General features: G+C 37.8%; 1 protein-coding gene and 1 long non-coding RNA gene across 2 annotated transcripts; both read left to right on the top strand.

Moving 5' to 3' along the window:
- Nucleotides 1-440: 440 nt before the first annotated feature.
- On the top strand, nt 441-2789 carry LOC134813017 (uncharacterized). The gene is made up of 3 exons (XM_063820682.1): nt 441-753; nt 877-958; nt 1282-2789. The coding sequence occupies exons 1-3, from the start codon at nt 450-452 to the stop codon at nt 2381-2383; spliced, it is 1488 nt and encodes a 495-aa protein (XP_063676752.1). The 5' UTR covers nt 441-449; the 3' UTR covers nt 2384-2789.
- A 5665-nt stretch (nt 2790-8454) lies between these two features.
- LOC134813028 (uncharacterized) lies at nt 8455-9596 on the top strand. The gene is made up of 3 exons (XR_010159988.1): nt 8455-8578; nt 9139-9315; nt 9529-9596. It is a non-coding gene; the product is annotated as an uncharacterized LOC134813028 (long non-coding RNA).
- The last annotated feature ends 10567 nt before the right edge of the window (nt 9597-20163 follow it).

The following is a 20163-nucleotide window of genomic DNA, read 5'->3' as shown; positions in this document are numbered from 1 at the left end:
TCTAACATTCCCATTCTTAACCAGGTCAATTGTGCGAAAGTTTTTACTCAATCACATTGATTGTAGAAATATACATGTTTGGTTTTTGATAGTGGTATGTTATGTAATAATAAGTTCTTTATATAAATGCAACTCAGTTTCTTAGTCTTTGTAAATAGCCACTGTAGAGTGTAGATCTGTTCTTATTATATAATATTTTTATAGTTTTAAATTGAAAATGTCGGATTTTTGTGTTTTCCAAAATCCAGTTTCTTTCTTGTCGCTGTATTACTCTGAAAACTGCTACTAAACATTCAATTTCAACACAGTTTCAATTTATCATGTTCTTGTATTACATTATTATGTATTATGTAAGTATTCTGACCCATCAACACAACGTAGGGGAGAATGAAAAGATGTGGCTGCGACGATTTCTAACGACAATGTGTATCTAGATACATATCTCTAACATGGCCACATCTACCCTTTGGCTACATGCCAGCTTCTCAACCAATCTATCAAAGAAGAAGAAACTGAAAATAACATTTCCAGACGGTGATTATAAAGAAGCCTTTGATATCCTTTGCAGAACTGTGAATTTAAAGATGTTGAAACATAATCCAGATGCCGAGGTTGCAAAGCCAGAGATGGTGTATAAGCCAGAGGATGAGATGAACGGGCCAGAAAACTCTCTGGAGGATGAAATTGATTTTGAAGGAATGCTTGAGGGTCGTCCTAAAGGGGAGGGAGTCAGAGTTATCGTTACCACGACAGGTTTGTTTAAATAATGTTATTTAATGACAAATCAAAGTTGAATTATCCCCTTATATTTTGACCATACATTAAAACCCTTACTAAGAATTAACCTTAAGTCCTAACCGTACAATTCCACTTCAGAAATGGGTAGTTTCGATGTAAGATCCTCCTCTGCTGGATCCTCATCACAAATTGCCCCATTGACCCCAGGCTCAATAACCAGGTATGTAGGTTGTGTTTATTAAACTGAGACTATGTAATACCAAATTACGTGAATTAGTAGACAGTTTTTGGCAGTTCCAAATAATTTCTGATTATTCTGATTTTTGCGACAAATGATACTGCACTGTTACGTGAATTAGGTTCTCTTTCTATTAACAGATTAAGATCTCAGCGTCAATGAATGATCAATGTAAAACCGTAGCAATTACATCATTAATATTTGAGTAAATTTGCATTTTCTAAACCTGAATGTTTTCGGATTAAACTACAATTTTCATAACATATATCTTGCCACCATTTAACTTTAAACTGTAATATTTTCAGATCTGCATCATTAAATTTGAAAAGCATATACGAATCTCTGAGTAAAGCAGCTAAAAAACCTGGTTTAGATTCGTCATATTTTGTAAATCCCCTTACAAATAGAGTTCAAGATGTGCGACTTGTAGATTTTAAATTTGAGGACGGTTCAGCGAGGGGAGGAGATTCCAGTTACGCCAGGGTTTTTGAAGCTACTTATAATGATAACCGATTTGCTATCAAGAAAATTGATGGGATATTAATGGACTGCGAGAACAATCGACCCGCACTGGCCTTTGAAAGGGAAATGAAGTTCTTAAGAAAAACAACGGATTGGAAGTGCGAAAACATCGTCCAATTTCATGGTTTCATTCGAACTGGTGAAACAGCTCGACTAATTCTGGAACTGATGGATAAGGACCTGTCGCAAACCATAGAGTCTCTTAAGAGGTCGGGATTATACAACAGAATGGTGGAAGAGAGCAAGGATTTTGAAGATATGGGGTACATCATCTTAAGAGATGTCAGTAATGGACTGCGTTTCACTCATGGCCACAATCCTGAGAAAGAAATGTTCATGCATCGAGACATAAAATCGTCGAACATCATGTTCAAAAGAGCTGAACACCGATTTGCTATCATTGACTTTGGAACTACCAAAAAGATCACAGGAGAAGAAAATAAGTTGCACTCCGCAGGAGCAGGACAACGGTACTATGAAGCACCTGAGTGCACTGAGTTTAAACCAACCTACTGTGAGTCCTGTGACATTTGGTCAATGGGAATCACGATGATAAAGTTCATAACCGGCAAGCATCCTATCTGGGATGATTCTTCTGAAGAATCATCTTCAAGTGACGAACATATGAGGAACATCAAAAAGGACAATATCATATCTGAAAGAATAACAGGCAAAGGAATGGACGGTGAGAAGATTGATTATCCTATTGGTCTCACCTCTCAATTTCTATCCCAGGAATTTAAAGATATGATCAACTCGTGTGTTAACCGGGATCCAAAAGGTCGACCCTCTGCGCAAAATATTCACAATTTTGCCAAAAATAGAGCTGATTCAATCGACCCACTTCGTGTTGAGGAACTATTTACCAAATTCTGTGGAAATTAATAATCTACCAGGTGAGAGTGGAAAGAAACCCGCCTTAAGATTATTGTTAGGATTAGGTTTAAGGTTATGGTGCTATAATATGGCAGTTTTTGTTTTTCTGTTGAGATAATATCCCACCAAGCTTTGTTTTTGTTCTGGGCCATTGTGAATGATTAGATTGTTGGAGCTGAATAATATTACGTACCAACTGACATAATATAGTTACTATGTAATTTCGTTTTGTTTCGTTATTGGGGCTGATTTATTAACAGCTGTTTTGTTGTCGGCTGATTATATGTCCCGTTTTTAAGAGTGTTCTTTTATTCTTTTTAACACTATATTCTTACACTTTAATTTTTGTACGATTGACAGACGATGATAGTAAAGTTGAATATCTATTTTAGTTAAATTAATAAGTATTGTTTGTTTTTTATTAATTTTTCAAGCAACCCCAAGCTATTTAATTGATTGTTAATCGTAATTCAAATAATGTATTCTTTACATTACAACCATAAGTATTCGTTGATCCCAAAATACAAATTTCGTCACAACAAGTTCGTGCTAATCCCAGTCTTTTTTTACTAAACTTGCACTGTATTGCTAGAAAATAGCGTTCAGTTCTGTTAAAAGTAATTTTGCGCGCACGTACTTATTTTTTGCATGCATTGCATATATTGTGTACATGTTTATTATTACGGTTGGTTGATGAGCAGAGTTGCCCCGTTAGACCTGACACCTTGATGCTTGATCCCTCATCTCTGGGCCCGGAGATGAAGTCCGGGCTCCTTGGAAAGGTCACAACTCCAAGGATATGAAATAAACTCAACTACTTCCCCAGTCCCCTTTAGACATTTAGAGTTGCTAAGCGCCATCTTAGTGCTTAGGGGAAAAACTTAGCTGAGGTACTAGCGTTTTGCTCTAGAAACACAGTTGTGTGCGCGAAAAGTGGCATGCAACGTTGTAGCGCGATGCACTACTGGGTCGCGCGCGCATCAAATAATGCTTCTCGCAACCACATAACAGTAGTGTGCAAACCAACATTCGAACCACCAGCAGCTGGTGGTCAATTTCCTACGAACGCGACTTAATTTTGGTCCAGACTGGAGTCGAGCGCTACGTTATAGCTGTATATATAGCTCGTTTCACGACGAAATCTTCATTTATTGAGTTTGTCTGTCGAATATGTTGGAGTTTGTATTTTTAATTGTGTATTTGAATACTGTTCATTTATTTTAATTAAATAGTTGCTTTTCGTTTCAGCAAACTAGTACGTGTTTCTTTATGTTATATTTACACATTCAGGAAGATTTTTAACTACAATACTATGTTTCATGGTAATATAATCGAATATCTACTAGTTCACCGATCATCGGTATATACCCATTATTGGTTAAAAAAAGCCGTATGCTGAGCTGGATATCGATAAATTCAACTTGAAAGGCTGTCATTTTGTACTCGTTTAGGTGTATAGAACTAGGATCAACAACTTGATTGTTAAGAAGAGATTTTAGTAATTATGACACTTTTAAGAATTTTAAAGAACCTTCCTAGTTGCTAGTGCTTTGTCAGAACAGTTGTGATCGCTGTATTGGAACTTAGAAAATATGTTAAGTTTTGTAGTTTGTAGCGAATACGAGCTAAAATGAGCTAAAATCATTTTGATCTACTATTCTGTCGGAGTTGGAGGTCAACATGAACAAATTTATTTACGTCACAAGTTCTGTCCATTTACTGTGTCAACCTTCCAAAGCTCATTGGCAGTTGGTCCTGGAGTAGATGATTATCAGTTCAAAAACAGTAAAACTAAAAGTTGAGGGTTCAACTTCCTAATCAATTTAATTGTTCAAGCGAGTGTGAATATAATAATGTTATTATTTGTATCTGCTGCAGCAATAATGTTGATATGTAAATTGTAAGTTGTAAGTTGTTTAAAAGATCTTCGCCACTTCAACTGTTCAACATTCAATAGATAATGGGTCGGCAATTTTGTGAGTGAGTGATTTTATAAATAAAAGATGTTTCTTTCGTACCTTCCGTAATTACCAAGAATGTGGCATGGAGATTAGTTAATTTGTCTTACTATATGGTTATTTTTAGATTAACTAACTATACCAGCATGGGATAACCTGAATTTGTGTGGTCGTATACATTTTTTCGCGATTAGTACTTCTATTTTATTTACACTGCAGCATGAGATTAAAAGCCGCTGCGAAATTAGTGGTGTTAGCATGTGTATTCTACGATGTAGCCCGCATAAAAAACATACGGAAGCCTTTTTGAATTGCAAGTTGTTTTGGTGCGGCAGAGGCACTCAGCACTGGTGATCGACACCAGAGACTGAGAACAGTCTGTAATAATAAGGTTGGTATTACTTACTTACTACTTATATATTAACAGGAAGTATGGTAAAAAATTTTGGGCAAATCTTCTCTCGCAGAATTGGATTACTAACTTCTAACGATGTCCACAATCAGGCTGAACTGCCATTATTAGGTAAGATTTAAGCGATTTTTAGATTCGACATATTTCAGATTGCGGCTTGATATCACTAATTAGTTATGTACACGGTTTCAAGGGTAGAAACTCAAAAAGACAACTACAGAGATCACTACACTATACTATTATTATAGGTTCATTATAGTTTCTGTAATGATTAATCACAGTTAGCCATCAATCGAGTAAAGTTAAACATATATACATATTATATGGCTTTAATTTGAGAAGCGAAACAAATCCTTCATGCTGTGTACACTGTACTAGGGCGTAGACTGGAATTGTGGTCTAGCTTTACCAGGTTAAAACGTTTCCATTCCATAACAATATAATATTTATAAATTTTATGAGACAGTTTTCTCACATTTATGAGACAGTTTTCTCACATATTATTTACCAATTTTGTCAGCATGAATACGAAGTTGTTACTTTGAAACGTCGTTTATTCTAACAGTTCAGTATCATTTGTCGCAGAAATCAGAATAATCAGAAATTATCATCTGTCTATTGTTACACGAGTAATAAATAATGTTCCAGTCCGTAATCTTAATAACATAACACTAAAATACATTATATTCACACTATATTTATAATACGTTCCGGGAATTCTATACTTATAGTATATATAATGCACTAAAACTCGTGGACACTGAGAGCTGATAATTTGCAGATATATCCCGCAAGGGAAGCGAAGCTATTATCAGCATAGACTATGAGTCACCTCAGACTGGCTGGCGGCAAGTTTCAAAACGATTAGCAGTGCCGCACTATATATTACACACTATATTGTATCATGTGCACGTATCACATTACACAGCTTCCAATCGGAATCGAAAAAAAAATCATAATAGCTATTATGCTAGCAGCATCTGGTGAATAATAATTGGTTAAACGAGAATATGTGATTTCGATGTTATAACTGGTTCAAATGAACATTCGTAATAAATGAATTACGGAAATAGAACACCATTTAAATTTATTTTCCCCTTTAGATACGACGTTTAAATTACATCATGGCTTCAGTTTCAGAGAAACATAGTTTTATTATATGATTATGAACTTGGTTGAATCAGTGGCTCACAAGCTAGAGTTCAGCTATCAATATTCTAAACATGCTAAACAAAATATATTTAACAGGTATCCCAAATAGGGTATTGGATATACTGGGCTCCATGGTGATCACCTGTTGTAGCAGAACTGCAAAAAAACATTATCAAAACGGCGGGAGAGAAGTGTGGCACGCTTATAAAGAAAGTAGTTGAGTTTGGAGGAGCCATACATGACGACGCAGTCGAGGATGCACTGACCCTTTTAGATGAACTTGTGGAGGAGCAATACTTATACATGGGCAGGAACAATCTTCCACACCGAATGATTTACAACGGTACATATACTTTGTTAATATATACACCCTACGCGCGTGGGGTGGACTTTTGGGGTGGACTTTTATTCAGCGCGTATTTTGTAGCCTGTTCAACTTGACGTTTTGATTCGTTACTATCTCAATGTCACAGATACACAGAATGTGAGGTGATCATCTTAAAGAGAAACGTCTCAGCTTTCACCTGGTGTAAAGTTTATCTTTGTACTCAAAATATAGCTCGCTCAGTGTGCAATAGAAGTTGACAATACAATAACCACGTCTGCGACCGGTCGTCAGGTACCGGAGTGTTGCACAAAATTGGGTCCCTAAATTAAAATTCTATGACACAGTTACCATGCAGAAATGTCTAGGGAAACATTTGGTGAAAGTTTCAACTCTCTACTATAAAAATAGCGATAGTTATTGAAGATAAACCGTGAGAAACTCCCTCTTGTCGAGATCAACGCTCTAGGAAACTCCCTTCTGTACCACGTGACAACGATTTGAGCGTCACGTGGCCGTCACGTGACAAAAGTGCGCGCATCGGATGGAGCAGTCTCGTGGGAAATCCTGATTGCCTGATCGATCTCGTGGGAAATCCTGATTGCTACGGAAAGGGCTGACAACCACAGTTATTTCCCTTCCTCAATTTTCCAGTTCACTTGCTCAGTGCTGTCAGTTGTTTTTTGTTTGCCCTGCTATATAAACTTCACTCCGTCATAATCCCCTACTCCCCTATCCAATGAACTGTTTCTGTTACAGCTGCCATTCTGTTGACTGGACCCTAACTTAGTCTTATCATTTTCACTTGATAACTTTATCCGTGTGCACTTTCTCGAAACTCAACTTATCTTTGTCAAGACTCAGCTAATCTCAGAACTAAATGTTGCCTTAACAGACTTACTTGTCACTGCACTGGGCCCTCCTTTAAATGCAAATATCATATGAGCAGCTGATCGATTTATTGCTTGAACTGTGCATCCTTTTTAAAAATAAATAAGGTCAATTTTACTATCGTGAAACTTAGTCACTGAAGACAACGCAATCTGGCTGTGCCGGTTCCCCTCTGCCTAGATCACTTAGAATATCCATAGTTAGCAATACTTTTATCGTTTAATGCAGCGATATAGCCAGTTATCAATGCTACATAGTAGATTTTAGCCTGTTCCAATCATCCTTATATCGCGTTAATGGAATTTATGAAATTGCCTACCGTTCAAATCGCTCTCTGTTGTTAGCACCACACTGATTAACTACGATGTTCCAATTTTTTAGAATTATGTCCGACATAATTCTAATTTTTGCTGTTACAGCAGATAGTTATGGTGTAATGGCACGCAGGAATAAGTCATCCCTGTCCTCCAAAAAGCCCATGAAAAGGTATTTGGTAAGCTATGTCTTTTCCAATATCAAATCCAATGTATCACAATCTGTGGACTTTCTACTCAAAAACTAGATTGATTAATTGATAATTCATTGCTGATTGTTCACGCGCCCTGTATGGAAGTATATAAATGGTAATCCGCATACTCCAGGAAGAATTGAAGCAATCTCAAAAGAAAAGAAGGGAATCTGGATCCTTCGTCGGATCGTCAAAGAGCTTAGAGGGGAGCTCTACGCTTCACTGGCCATGCAAAGCAGGGAGAGTGACGGAGGCGGAGGCACTGCTGGCTGCTGGAACGGACATTAACAAGCTGGACAGAACGCAGTTTAACCCTTTCATGGACGCGATCAACTCAGGTAAATCATTCGACCGCCTTAACAATATGGGTTTATTGGTAATAGTAGCAAGAGGTTTTGGTCATGCGTTTGATTACAGCACAGTGTGAAACCCTGAAGCATACGTCGAGCTCTAAACTCTGTTTTGTCTGATAATCAATTATTTGAATATTGAAGGATTAAATTTGGTAACTTGATGATCACACAATTAACAGGACAGGTCGACTGTGCTAGATGGCTGCTGAGGCAAGACGGTTTAAAGCTTCAGACCGAGATATGGTCGTTTTGTAGGGAGAGGGTGCTAGAGTCATTGCTAACAGCTTAACAGAAGGTAAAATCCTGAACTTTTGTTCATTGATTAAAAATCACCATTCAGACATACAATCGTTCAGATGTAAAAATTATTTATTCACTATTTTGGATTACATTTTTACAGGACTAACATGCGACATCCGTCGTTGACCTTTGTCTTTAATTCAACAAGGTAGGGAGAGCGATCCATGGCTGTCCGATAGACCCACTCAGACTCCTGCCGGAAGATACTCCTCCGGTTGATCCAGATGAGACAGTTCTAGCAGATGATCAGTTACAGACTGAAGAACATATCCCACAGATCAATGCGTCAACATCTGCAAATGAAGGTACTTCAATCTGCTCTTCTTGTATATGTCTTTGTGCCTGCGTCTGTGATTGTACTGAAGTGTACTCTGTGTGTTTGTGTCTGTGTCTGTCTTTGTATCATGTGTGTGTCTCTGATTGTACTGCGTGTGTCTGTAATTGTAATGTAGTGCACTGAAGTGAACTATGTGTGTTTATGTGTGTGTGTCTGTGTGTGTCTGTGTGTACTGTGTCTGTCTGTGTGTCCGTCTGTGTCTGTGTGTGTCTGTGTTTATGCCTGTGTCTGTGTGTCTATGTCTGTATGTGTTTGTGGGTGTGTGTCTGTGTGTCCTTGTCTGTGTGTACTGTGTCTGTCTGTGTGTCTGTCTGTGTGTCCGTCTGTGTCTGTGTTTATGCCTGTATGCCTGTATGTCTGTGTCTGTGTGTGTGTGTGTGTGTCTATGTCTGTATGTGTTTGTGGGTGTGTGTATCTGTCTGTGTGTGTGTGTGTGTGTGTGTGTGGTGTGTGTTCTTTCATAGAAGTTGTTATTTCCAAGATACGAAGTTCGAAAAGCTAGCATTTAGTAATAGACGAATTTTGCAGCTGATATCAGAATCGACATGATGATGGTACTACACGAGATGCTCATGGAAAAGGTCTCCGTTTGCTTTCCTCCTCCCACGAGCAGTACAAAGTGTGGGTTCAACTTTAATCTGATAGAAGATATCGTATGCGGAACCCAAGCCCGGCCATGTCTGTACATAATAACGAAAGAAACCGGTAAGTTTCTAATCATGTAAATGTTCGGCCGAACGTTTGCATTCATTTTAGACTAGTGACGAAAATCAACAATCGTTTGCCAGTTTGGTTTGCAAAATCGACAAAAAATAGTCCATTCCCCATGGCCATGATATTAGAATTCTGCCCGTTGAAATCGGCCACTCTGATTTTTATCATTGAACTTCACATTGATGACATGTTCATTCTCTACAGGTTATGCTGCGAGGGCGTTTACCTCGATAGATGTTGAAAATGCCCACAGCATTATAAATCATTTGGACCGCCGAGGGTCCAAAACTCCTCCATCGAAGAGCTTAGTAGACATGCCAGCAACCTACAGAGACTTCAAATTCCCAGGAAACCTCTCTAGGACGGTAATACATTAACTTGTTTAGTTAATAAATTTAATAAGTAGATTTTGAGTGATGATTACTGAATACAGATATCGAGCCTCGAGGTACCATAAAAAGGGTATATAAACTTATCACTTATGCTTATATGCTTATACTATCAATGAATATCAAATCGCCTTCTCTAGTTATCAAACCCAACATAAGTTAAATCTCTGCCTACAAGGACTATTTGATATTTACAACAGACCGAGTGAATGTCTCAATCTTTTCAGGAAGCTTTATACTCCGACATCCACAATTTACTACGCCCCTGAGATCGACAAAGGTCTTTCTGATAGATTGACTTCCAGCCAATTCGATCTATCGAAGCCGAGTGGGAAGAACAAAGAACTGAAACCCCATGGTCGCAACGATGCTCCTCGCGGACAAGGGAGAGTTAGGGCCATCGGTGGTCACAAGACTGGATAATATTTATTTTTTAAGCGTTGAGGTTGTCACGAAAGCGTACTGTAACGGGACTATCAGATTTGAGTGATTTGATTTTGTGATTTGCAGTTCACGTGATTTTATTGTGATTTTATACTGTAAAAACTATAAAGGTTCAAGTTGAACTATCGTCGCCATGATTATGTATTTTGGAACTGTTCACGTTGAAATTGCTTCGTTAATCAGCAGTCTTCCTTGGTTACTTTCTACTGTGTAATGCAGCTACGATCAACGATACTTAGCTAGTACATTCATAGTAACACTAACTGCACTGAGAAGAGTAAAAAATTTGAGCTTTGACGGAATAACATTTCCTTGTTTTTAGATACGGTTACTACTCTAGTGAGGGGTTCATAGCTGATCATTAAGGTCTTACTCACAATAATTTGTGCTCTGATATTGGCCGTACTGACGGCTGTTGAAAAAGCCACTCCGTCAGATGCGCGCCGCAAGAGTCCACCCCTGTAGACCCCACTACGTACAAAATTTGAAATTTTCCCAAAAACTTCTGATTAAGCTAGTTTGTTTTCAATAACTTTTGCAATATTTACAGTAGACCCTTCAAATTTTCACCAAATGTTACTCCAGACATTTCTGCATGGTAACTGTGTCATAGAATTTTAATTTAGGGACCCAATTTTGTGCAACACTCCGGTACCTGACGACCGGTCGCAGACGTGGTTATTGTATTGTCAACTTCTATTGCACACTGAGCGAGCTATATTTTGAGTACAAAGATAAACTTTACACCAGGTGAAAGCTGAGACGTTTCTCTTTAAGATGATCACCTCACATTCTGTGTATCTGTGACATTGAGATAGTAACGAATCAAAACGTCAAGTTGAACAGGCTACAAAATACGCGCTGAATAAAAGTCCACCCCAAAAGTCCACCCCACGCGCGTAGGGTGATATATATCACAGTCAGTGGCGTAACGAAGGGCCCCGCTGATCACGCTGTGAAATCTGGTTTCGAGCCAGTTGTCCAACAAACTAAGAGCGGTGACCGAACTTTTGAGGGGGTCCCGGCCCCAACCGCCAAACGGTGCCCGCGGGGCAGCCACGCCCATATTTAGTCCAAACTAGGCCAAATTTAGATATATAGTTTTTATCTCATGACTCAGTAATCTTTTGTCCAATCTTGATGAAATTTCATATGCGAGTTCAGGGGATCACTTATAGCTACAAGTAGAGCACATAAAATCTGAGTTTTGGGCATGTTGAGGGTATTTGGCTAAATTTGGCCTAGTTTGGACTAAATATGGGCGTGGCTGCCCCGCGGGCACCGTTTGGCGGTTGGGGTCCGAGACCCCCTCAAAAGTTCGGTCACCGGTCCTAGTTTGTTGGTCAACTGCTATCTCGAAACCAAGTTTCACAAAAAATCCGTGTGAACCCCCCCCCACCCTCAGTAAACGACCGGGATTCCCGGTACCGGGATTGGCAATTTTGAGCTATCCCGGTCCCTGTCCCGGTCAAGTCACATTTTTTCGTCCCGGTCCCGGTCAAATGCTGATTTATGATCCCGGTCCCGGTTAATTCAGGATTCTTGGTCCCGGTCCCGGTCAATCACTCAAATTTGCCGGGATTTTGACCGAGATCTTTTACAAAATTTCATTCACTGTGATTTTAAACTGTAAATTAGAACAGAACAAGAAAAGGCAATAAACGGCAGAGTGCAGAACTTCTCTGAACTTAAAAACACAATTATGCCATATAAGGAGCTGTCCCTACTCTTTACTATGTCACCTGACTTGACACAAGGTGGTCACATGACCTGTTATGTAGTATGAGTGTAAAATCTTGTATCATCAATCCATAATTGATGCTGTTCATCAAATGTGAAATGAATTGTGTGTGTAAATCCTGTCTGTAAATTAATCATGTGCAATTGCATTATGCAGATAACTGATAAGAGATGGAATGATGGAATGTGTTTGTTTTATAAATTGAAAATGTTGGGGAGGAATAATTGTCAATTGGAATTGGAGAATAAAACTGTTGAATAATTTGAGGGATCATTGATTGAGGAATGAGGAATGAGGGTGAACTTGAGTAATCAGTACATGAACATTATTGGTGTAGTACATTAGGCCCATGCCCCATATTGACGGGTTTTTTCTAGTTTTTTCTAATTTAATATTCTAGTTATTACTTATTCAAATTGTTCAATTATAATGTTAATGAAAGTTGCAGCTTTAAATATGAGAATACCAGTTTTGGTCCCGGTCATCCCGGTCATCCCGGTAAAATTGGATTGTTGGTCCCGGTCCCGGTAAGATAGAAATCCCAGAAATTATTGGTCCCGGTCCCGGTCCCGGTAAATTTATAATCTCAGTCCCGGTCCCGGTCCCGGTCCCGGTCAAGTCACATTTTGTATCCCGGTCCCGGTCAGGCCTGAAATCATGTCCCGGTCACCTCCTGCTTACTACCACCACTGGTTCGAGAAATTTGTCAAATCGAAACATATTTGTGTTCATTTTTTTCAAAAGAAGGTTCATTTTCGCATTTATTTGATAGTTTGGATAATCGGATCGAGCCAAATTTTATTGAATTGTGTTTAGCCATTTAAATTACGTTTGCTCTGAAAAAATGAGAGTATATATATATTACTCATGCAACTAAGATAAATTGAGTATAAATACTCAATTTATCCTAGTTTAAGTTGCAAGTTATATAACTAATTTTCTAAAGGTTTCGTAAACTTTAATCAATTACAGAGGGTGTGGCCTCTTTTTCACTGAAAAGACGCCATCAGATTTAATTGCATTCTGGGACCAATTTTGGTGTGATTTAAACTATCCTTCAAATTGGTGTTTACTGTTTCGACTTTTGTAAAATCACTGTAATAATATAATCTGTATTCTTATAGTTTCAACCATAATAGTGAAATAGAGGGGCTGGCCAATAGCCACACCCTCTGTAATTGATTTAAGTCTACGAAACTTTCAGAAATTTGTGTGAAATTCGGAGATAAATTAAACAAGTTGTTATCGGCCACCAGGCACCATGATTATTATTTTACCATGTGTAAACGGAATGTTCTAGCAGACTGTATAATACTATAACATACATTTTCTTACACACACATAATCTAATCTCTGGAATGTTGCTAATTGCTATGATATGGCAATGTTTTGATACTGTGTATTATCATGATTATGCCTTACAGGCCGATCTTCCGATGGAGTTTCGGTTGTCATGGCAACAAATCATTATGATAAGGAATTTGTAAACGCAGTCACAATTCTGTCGTGTACGGTGCGAGCGGTTATTTTATGATAGGTAACATCTACTTTTTCAGCATTTGAGGGATGACCAGTTCACACGTATATTTTCGCAGACACAACTTCGCATAAAATTATATCCAATTATTCTATAACCAATTATCTACACGGACTTCTGTCTAAATATGAATGAAATCGAGAAAACCAAATATAATATGATTCATCCTGAAGTGCTGAGTTCTCACGGCAGTATAATCATGATCCTGATAGATATCGAAGTCTCCTTAAATGATTGTCTCTGCTGCTTAATATATCTGGATTGTCGTTGGGAGGCGATGCAGATTTGTTTACTTTTAAGGGGGAGGTTCTGCTCAGCAGGAGAAAGAGGTGATGCACATTTTGTATTTGTCTGACATGTAGGACTTGAGCCACGTTTCCGTAAGTGCAATAAACGGTAACGAGTGGTTTTTGGATTTCTCCTGAATAAGAGCTGAGATTTTTGGCACTTCCCATCTACTCGCACTTGATGCACTAGGATTCATGGACTGGACATTTAAGACGAGGCATGAGGAATAACGGGCACGTGCAGTGTATCCTCTGAGGCGGTAGGAACTGCTGGTAGTGGTATATTGGGAGCGCTGTTCCTGGCTGAAGAGGTGGATGTGGTCTGGGGTAGTGGTAGGGCATTTGAGTTTGAGGGAGGCTGGACCGTGGTCGACTATTTCTGATAGGAGTCCGATCCTGGTTTGCATCGTTTCCAACAGTCTCCGTAACTATAAAAATCCTGTGATCTGGTATTGGTTACTTAAACTTATTTAATTGAACATGGTGTTTGACGTTGGAGCTTATCACTTTACAGTTTACATCACCTTACCTGAATAATTGAATAGGATGAATACTGAATAGCATTTATTAATGCTGTCTTTACCCGGAGAACTCTGTTTTACTTGTCCCTCGGTAACACAAGACCGTGAGCCGTGACACTTAGTCACAATAATTAAGTCATAAGTCAGAAAGAAGTCCATAATTCGTACACCCATGATTATGTTAAATATAGATTGACTCCAGTCTCCATTGTTCAATGATTTCATCAAAATGTTTTAGGAAAATGTTCACAGATTTGTTAATTTTGGACTCAAATTAACGTTGAGAAAAACTGAATTTATTTTGGAAAAATCCCGGCTAAAACCAAAATCCCGGCCGGTACCAGTACCGGTACAAAATCGCCAAATACCAGCCGGTATTCCGGCTGCGCCGGTATCCCGGTCGAGTTCTGTCTGAGACCTAATTTTATCTATTTCTCGTGCAATTTTAGATCAGACACAGTCATTTAAATTATTTAATAAGAAGGTTTAAATTATAGGCAATTAAAAACAATTGGGACTATCATTGTTTATGAGTACATATTATACGAATATAAGGTGGTTAATATAATTATAACACATTTAATATAAAACATTTTTAATATAAGACACATTTTTTTATTCCTGCATTGTACTCAATAATTTAACTAGTAATATTATATAAAAACCACATTTCTATTTGTACAGGGAGCTGCTGGTAAACTACCGTCGCTATACATCGACTATGACTACAATCCTACTTTTAAAAACAAACTACATACATATCTCACATTTGCGAGGACTACTTCATCACAAGCAAAAAATCGCCATTGGTAAATAAAGTAGGTTCTTTTCACTGACTTCGTTAAATGAGTTACATATTTTCACACAAATTACGTGCGTGATCATTAAAGGGTTGCTTGTGTGCAGTTACTTCTGGGCCAGCGCCACCCTGTTGGGAGTTTTCACATAAGTAAATTTGCCTATAATACAATTTTACTCATTCTGGACATGTTACCTATATTATCATTATACTAGTATTTCTTCAGGTCTGTCTTCTATAACCACGATGAAAAGAAAAGCTGGGCGAAAACATTTGAGACTGCAGAACTGGAACACTCTATTTGAAGACAGTGGCTGCTGAGTGCTGAGCTGCATCAAATCTATCAGCATCATGTAACTTCGATCAGGAACAGACTCCATTTCATTTCCGACAACTAGCACCTGTTTTCCCTAGACTTACCAAGTATTAAGTAACTGCATTAGTATTAGGTTAAATTAAAGGCCCTACATCGAACAAGTCTAACAATTAAAACTTTTTTTTTTTTTATTTTTTATTTTTTTTTTTTTTTTATTTATTTTTTTTTTTTAAATGAGGAACCTGCCAAACCCCAGGACACCAGGAGGATACCACCAGCAAAGCGGCTAATAGTACCCTCCGGTCTGTGTTGTACCGAAGAAGCTGAGTTAATCGATCATGACTCGGCTTACCAGCCAAGAGGCAAAATCTGAGCGGCACCAAGGGTTCAGAGAGTGTCATTTCAGCTTCTCCGGTGCTGGATGCCCTGGGGTTTCACATGCGCCGTAGCAAAATAAATATAAAAACACACGCACACAATTTTTTTTATTCTTTTAGATAATACGTCGAATAAAGTCAGTGGATATAGAGTAATAAATTGCACATAAGATGGAGAGAAAAAGGGGAGATACTACTGGTTTTAAATATGACTCTATATCAATACTAGTAGTGGAGATAACTCCACTGGCTACAACTTGTGAAATAAAGGGTAAAGGTAAGGCACGGCTGTAATTTCGAGAAAATAAATAAACAAGAGTGTATAGTGGATCCAGAACTTCGGGTATAAAATGGTCATCAAGGTATAACGTCTTTAAGGCACCGTATAATATCCGGTTTTTCACCTAATAAGAAAAGCTTAAGATGTTTAAGATATCGCTCCCAGAATAGGGGTTCCTTGTTCTGGAAACTCCTTCCAATAAACCAACAGCAAACCGAATTTATGAAGTTAACACTTTTATCTCTGTGATTTAAGCAAATCAAATAGTGGCGATATGGGTCGTCATAATTTGCGTCAATATTCGATCTAATAAACAGATTTCCAATATTCGATCTAATAAACAGATTTTCAATATTCGATCTAATAAACAGATTTTCAATATTCGATCTAATAAACAGATTTCAACAATTAAAACTTAAATGCAAGAGTGCACAATTCATCACTACATATCTTCCTCTTTTAATTCGAATCAACACACGGTTTCGTCTTTGTTTCACCCAATCGTGCTGATAATCAGTAATCATGCACTCTGCACTCTAACTTCGAGATGTTTCAAAAGGGCTCCCGACGATTTGAATTATATCAATATTTTCTTTTGATACATAGATACTGATTGGGAGGTTCATCATACTATTCTTGTCACATGGTAACGATTAACGATTAGCTGATCAGCTTCCAGCATCAACAGGCCGAAATCCATAAATATAATCAGTTGTAATAATAATTATGCACACCTATAATTAACGATTATCCATCTGCCGATGACCGATTACCATTTAATATTTATCATCGTCCGGATCATCATAATATTTTAATTTAAAGTTACAATTGAACGGTGTTAAGAAAGATAATTTAAGAGAAATGTTTTGAAAGTGCCTGATTTCGAGTATAAGATCTGTACTGATACATTAATTTTCAGATTGTTATTATATAGTTTATTTGTAATTGTATTTGTTATATTATCTTATCCGCACAAGTTCGGAAGCCATCTGAACGCTATTGCCAGACACAGGCATATATTTATTTTGGGGTATCATGCTCTCAGAAATTTCAACTCAGTCCGATATTATAGTTATACTAACCTGCATTGCATAAGGTTAATTGTCTCTCAGTCTAGTGCATAAACCTTTTATTTTGCATAAACCCTTTATTTTGATTGGGAAAACTTAAGTTTAATGTGGTTACCGTCTCTAAAGTTGGCATGATAGTTAATAAACTCTTATCTATTATGTCACTGAAGATGACGCCTTTCAACATGTTTGACGATAGCCTGAGCTGTAGATTGATAGTTTGATCTCAGTATTTACAACAATTCATCTAGTTCGATTGATTCAAAGGGAAACAAATTCCTCTCTTATCTATTATGACTATATTTAAATTCAATCTTGTAAAGTAATACTCCTTTTTTAGTAATTTATTCATGTGTTTTCTCCTTCTGATTTTTAAACTATTACCGGTCACGCTGAATAATAATGACATCAGTGAGTTTAAAGCTATCGTTAACATCACTCAGAAAATGCGCGTCTTTAGCGCGTGTCTTGTTGTTATGCATCAATCCTTCGGTAGATCGGCGAGATGCACCACTGTGCCTCACCGAGCTGCGAAGGATTGACATCGTGAATCAACATGCAACGTATGTCAAAAACACAGTTTTTTAGAGATTTTACCGGTGTATCCATTTTATTTAAATCACCTAATTTGTTCAATTTTAGGGAGGGGGCGCATTTTCGCCGTTAACGTTATACCCCTTACCCGAACCTATGAGAACCTAAGCGGGAAACTATAGCATTAGCAATCTATGTAATTCTAATTCGTTTATTTCACTAATAGTAATAAGAATTTTGGATTACGTGGTCGTCATAAATCAAGTTTTTGACGCGATAATTCTTGATTCTTGAGGCAACTTAAAGGACCAGTTAACTGAAAAATTTGTAGTCTCCAATTTGGCTAAGATTTAAATCAGCTGTGACAAACTGGTAAAGAATCGTATCGCCGAAAGAACCAATTCTCTAGCGTTCGTGTAACGCGTGTTATTGCAATAATAAGCTGTGGCGTCGTGAAATTATGGAAATGTTATGGCCCGATGGCAAGAGCTACGAAGTAGCGCGCGCCGGGCCAGATCATGATTAACAATGGTCAATTTAGTAGGAGCGGCTTAGGGGGGCACAAAATCGTCGTTTGAATGTGGGACAATTTTGAAAAACTTAGCTGAGGTACTAGCGTTTTGCTCTAGAAACACAGTTGTGTGCGCGAAAAGTGGCATGCAACGTATGTCAAAAACACAGTTTTTTAGAGATTTTACCGGTGTATCCATTTTATTTAAATCACCTAATTTGTTCAATTTTAGGGAGGGGGCGCATTTTCGCCGTTAACGTTATACCCCTTACCCGAACCTATGAGAACCTAAGCGGGAAACTATAGCATTAGCAATCTATGTAATTCTAATTCGTTTATTTCACTAATAGTAATAAGAATTTTGGATTACGTGGTCGTCATAAATCAAGTTTTTGACGCGATAATTCTTGATTCTTGAGGCAACTTAAAGGACCAGTTAACTGAAAAATTTGTAGTCTCCAATTTGGCTAAGATTTAAATCAGCTGTGACAAACTGGTAAAGAATCGTATCGCCGAAAGAACCAATTCTCTAGCGTTCGTGTAACGCGTGTTATTGCAATAATAAGCTGTGGCGTCGTGACGTCATAAAGTCCCTCAGTGCGCGCTTGCATAGCGTAATACATTGCAAATGTTTATCATCGTCAATAAAACACGTGTAACTCACTCAAATTTTAGAATTATGACTATTACCCTAGTTCTCCAAAATCCTTATAGTTTTGGCTATCATCCTAACTAAAGGAATAGCTGATTGTATGTACAGTGCTCACGTCATGATTTTAAACAGTGAAATAATTTCTTGAACAGTGGCGGGTGAATGTACGGTTAGAAAGTTTCTGCTATTACAACTTATGTCATATAATGTGATAATTTTGGATTGTTTTCATTGCTTAATTACACAAGCAGGGAGACTGTACCAATTATTTTTCCCCAGTCCATGAAACTCTAACGAATTTAGAAAGGATCTAGATAAGTAGGAGTTTGTTCAATTCCGAGAGCAATTATATTTATATCATAGCAGAATTTCTAACTTTAATCCACATGTGTCAGCCAGTACAGGAGACAAGAAGTCTGGCTACTTTACGGCCGTTCCTCTGGGATTATTAGTAGAAGTAGCTTCTATCAGAACAGTGCCGTGGGAACAGAATTCCCGCCAAAATACCCGGTCTACCAAATAGTAATACTGATTGGTGTGTACGGTGTGCGGTGTGTTTTGAATTAGACTTACGGCTTACCTAGTTGTTATCCTAATTGCATTATCATCGGTACATAACATAAATAAACTACTGATAAGTTTAAATACCAAGTGCAAACGTGTTCAGTCAATCGACCCACTGAACAACTATAGAATTTCCAAGACCCTATTATTCTCTGGCCATATATTACGGCACGATCGATTGTTAGATGGCTAAACGACCAACGTTAATCTATACAATTCTAAAACTATGAGCTAGCACTTTAATCTAAAAATACACTTTTTATATTACTCCTGATTTTTACATTTCACGTTAAACATTGTCGCCACAGGTTGATCATGGACACTAACAGCTTAATTTGAGAGACTTAATAGAGACTTCTAAATAGGCTTAAACCAAGCGGCATATGCATGTTTATATAGGAGTTACTGAGCAACACATGGCCTAAAATCCTTACTTTTCGAGAAATTTGCCAAAAACCATTTTGGGCGTGGTGCTGAGCCCATTTTCGATAGGATCGTGATAGAGTCTTTAGACAGGGTGCAAAAGAACCGCAATTAGCATATTAATATATGACTTACGAACAAACATATGCCTTAAAGTGCTTACTTTTTCAGTTATTGGCGAAAAACTGATTTTCGGTTCCAGAAATCATGCTAAAATATGGGCATCTCGTAAATTGGGCTATGAAGGCCCTACAGATTTTTGAATGAGTGCAAATTGTGCAGAATGGCCATGTTTATATACAACTTATGAAGCAACATGTACCCTAAAATACTTACTTTTCGAGTTATTTGGGGGAGAAACATTGTATTATGTCCATTTTCTACCTGTAAAATA

The sequence above is a fragment of the Bolinopsis microptera genome, chromosome 3, assembly GCF_026151205.1.
Source record: "Bolinopsis microptera isolate Bmic1 chromosome 3, MBARI_Bmic_1.0, whole genome shotgun sequence".
Classification (NCBI taxonomy): Eukaryota; Metazoa; Ctenophora; class Tentaculata; order Lobata; family Bolinopsidae; genus Bolinopsis; species Bolinopsis microptera.
Note: the sequence above shows the minus strand (reverse complement) of the source record. Positions and strands in the feature narration are given on the sequence as shown.

Bases quoted from the DNA above. Each gene is read 5' to 3' on its own strand.
- LOC134813017 (XM_063820682.1), top strand. From the start codon at position 450: ATGGCCACATCTACCCTTTGGCTACATGCCAGCTTCTCAACCAATCTA. The intron at 754-876 runs GTTTGTTTAAAT...ATTCCACTTCAG, and splicing joins AGTTATCGTTACCACGACAG to AAATGGGTAGTTTCGATGTA. The intron at 959-1,281 runs GTATGTAGGTTG...TAATATTTTCAG, and splicing joins ACCCCAGGCTCAATAACCAG to ATCTGCATCATTAAATTTGA.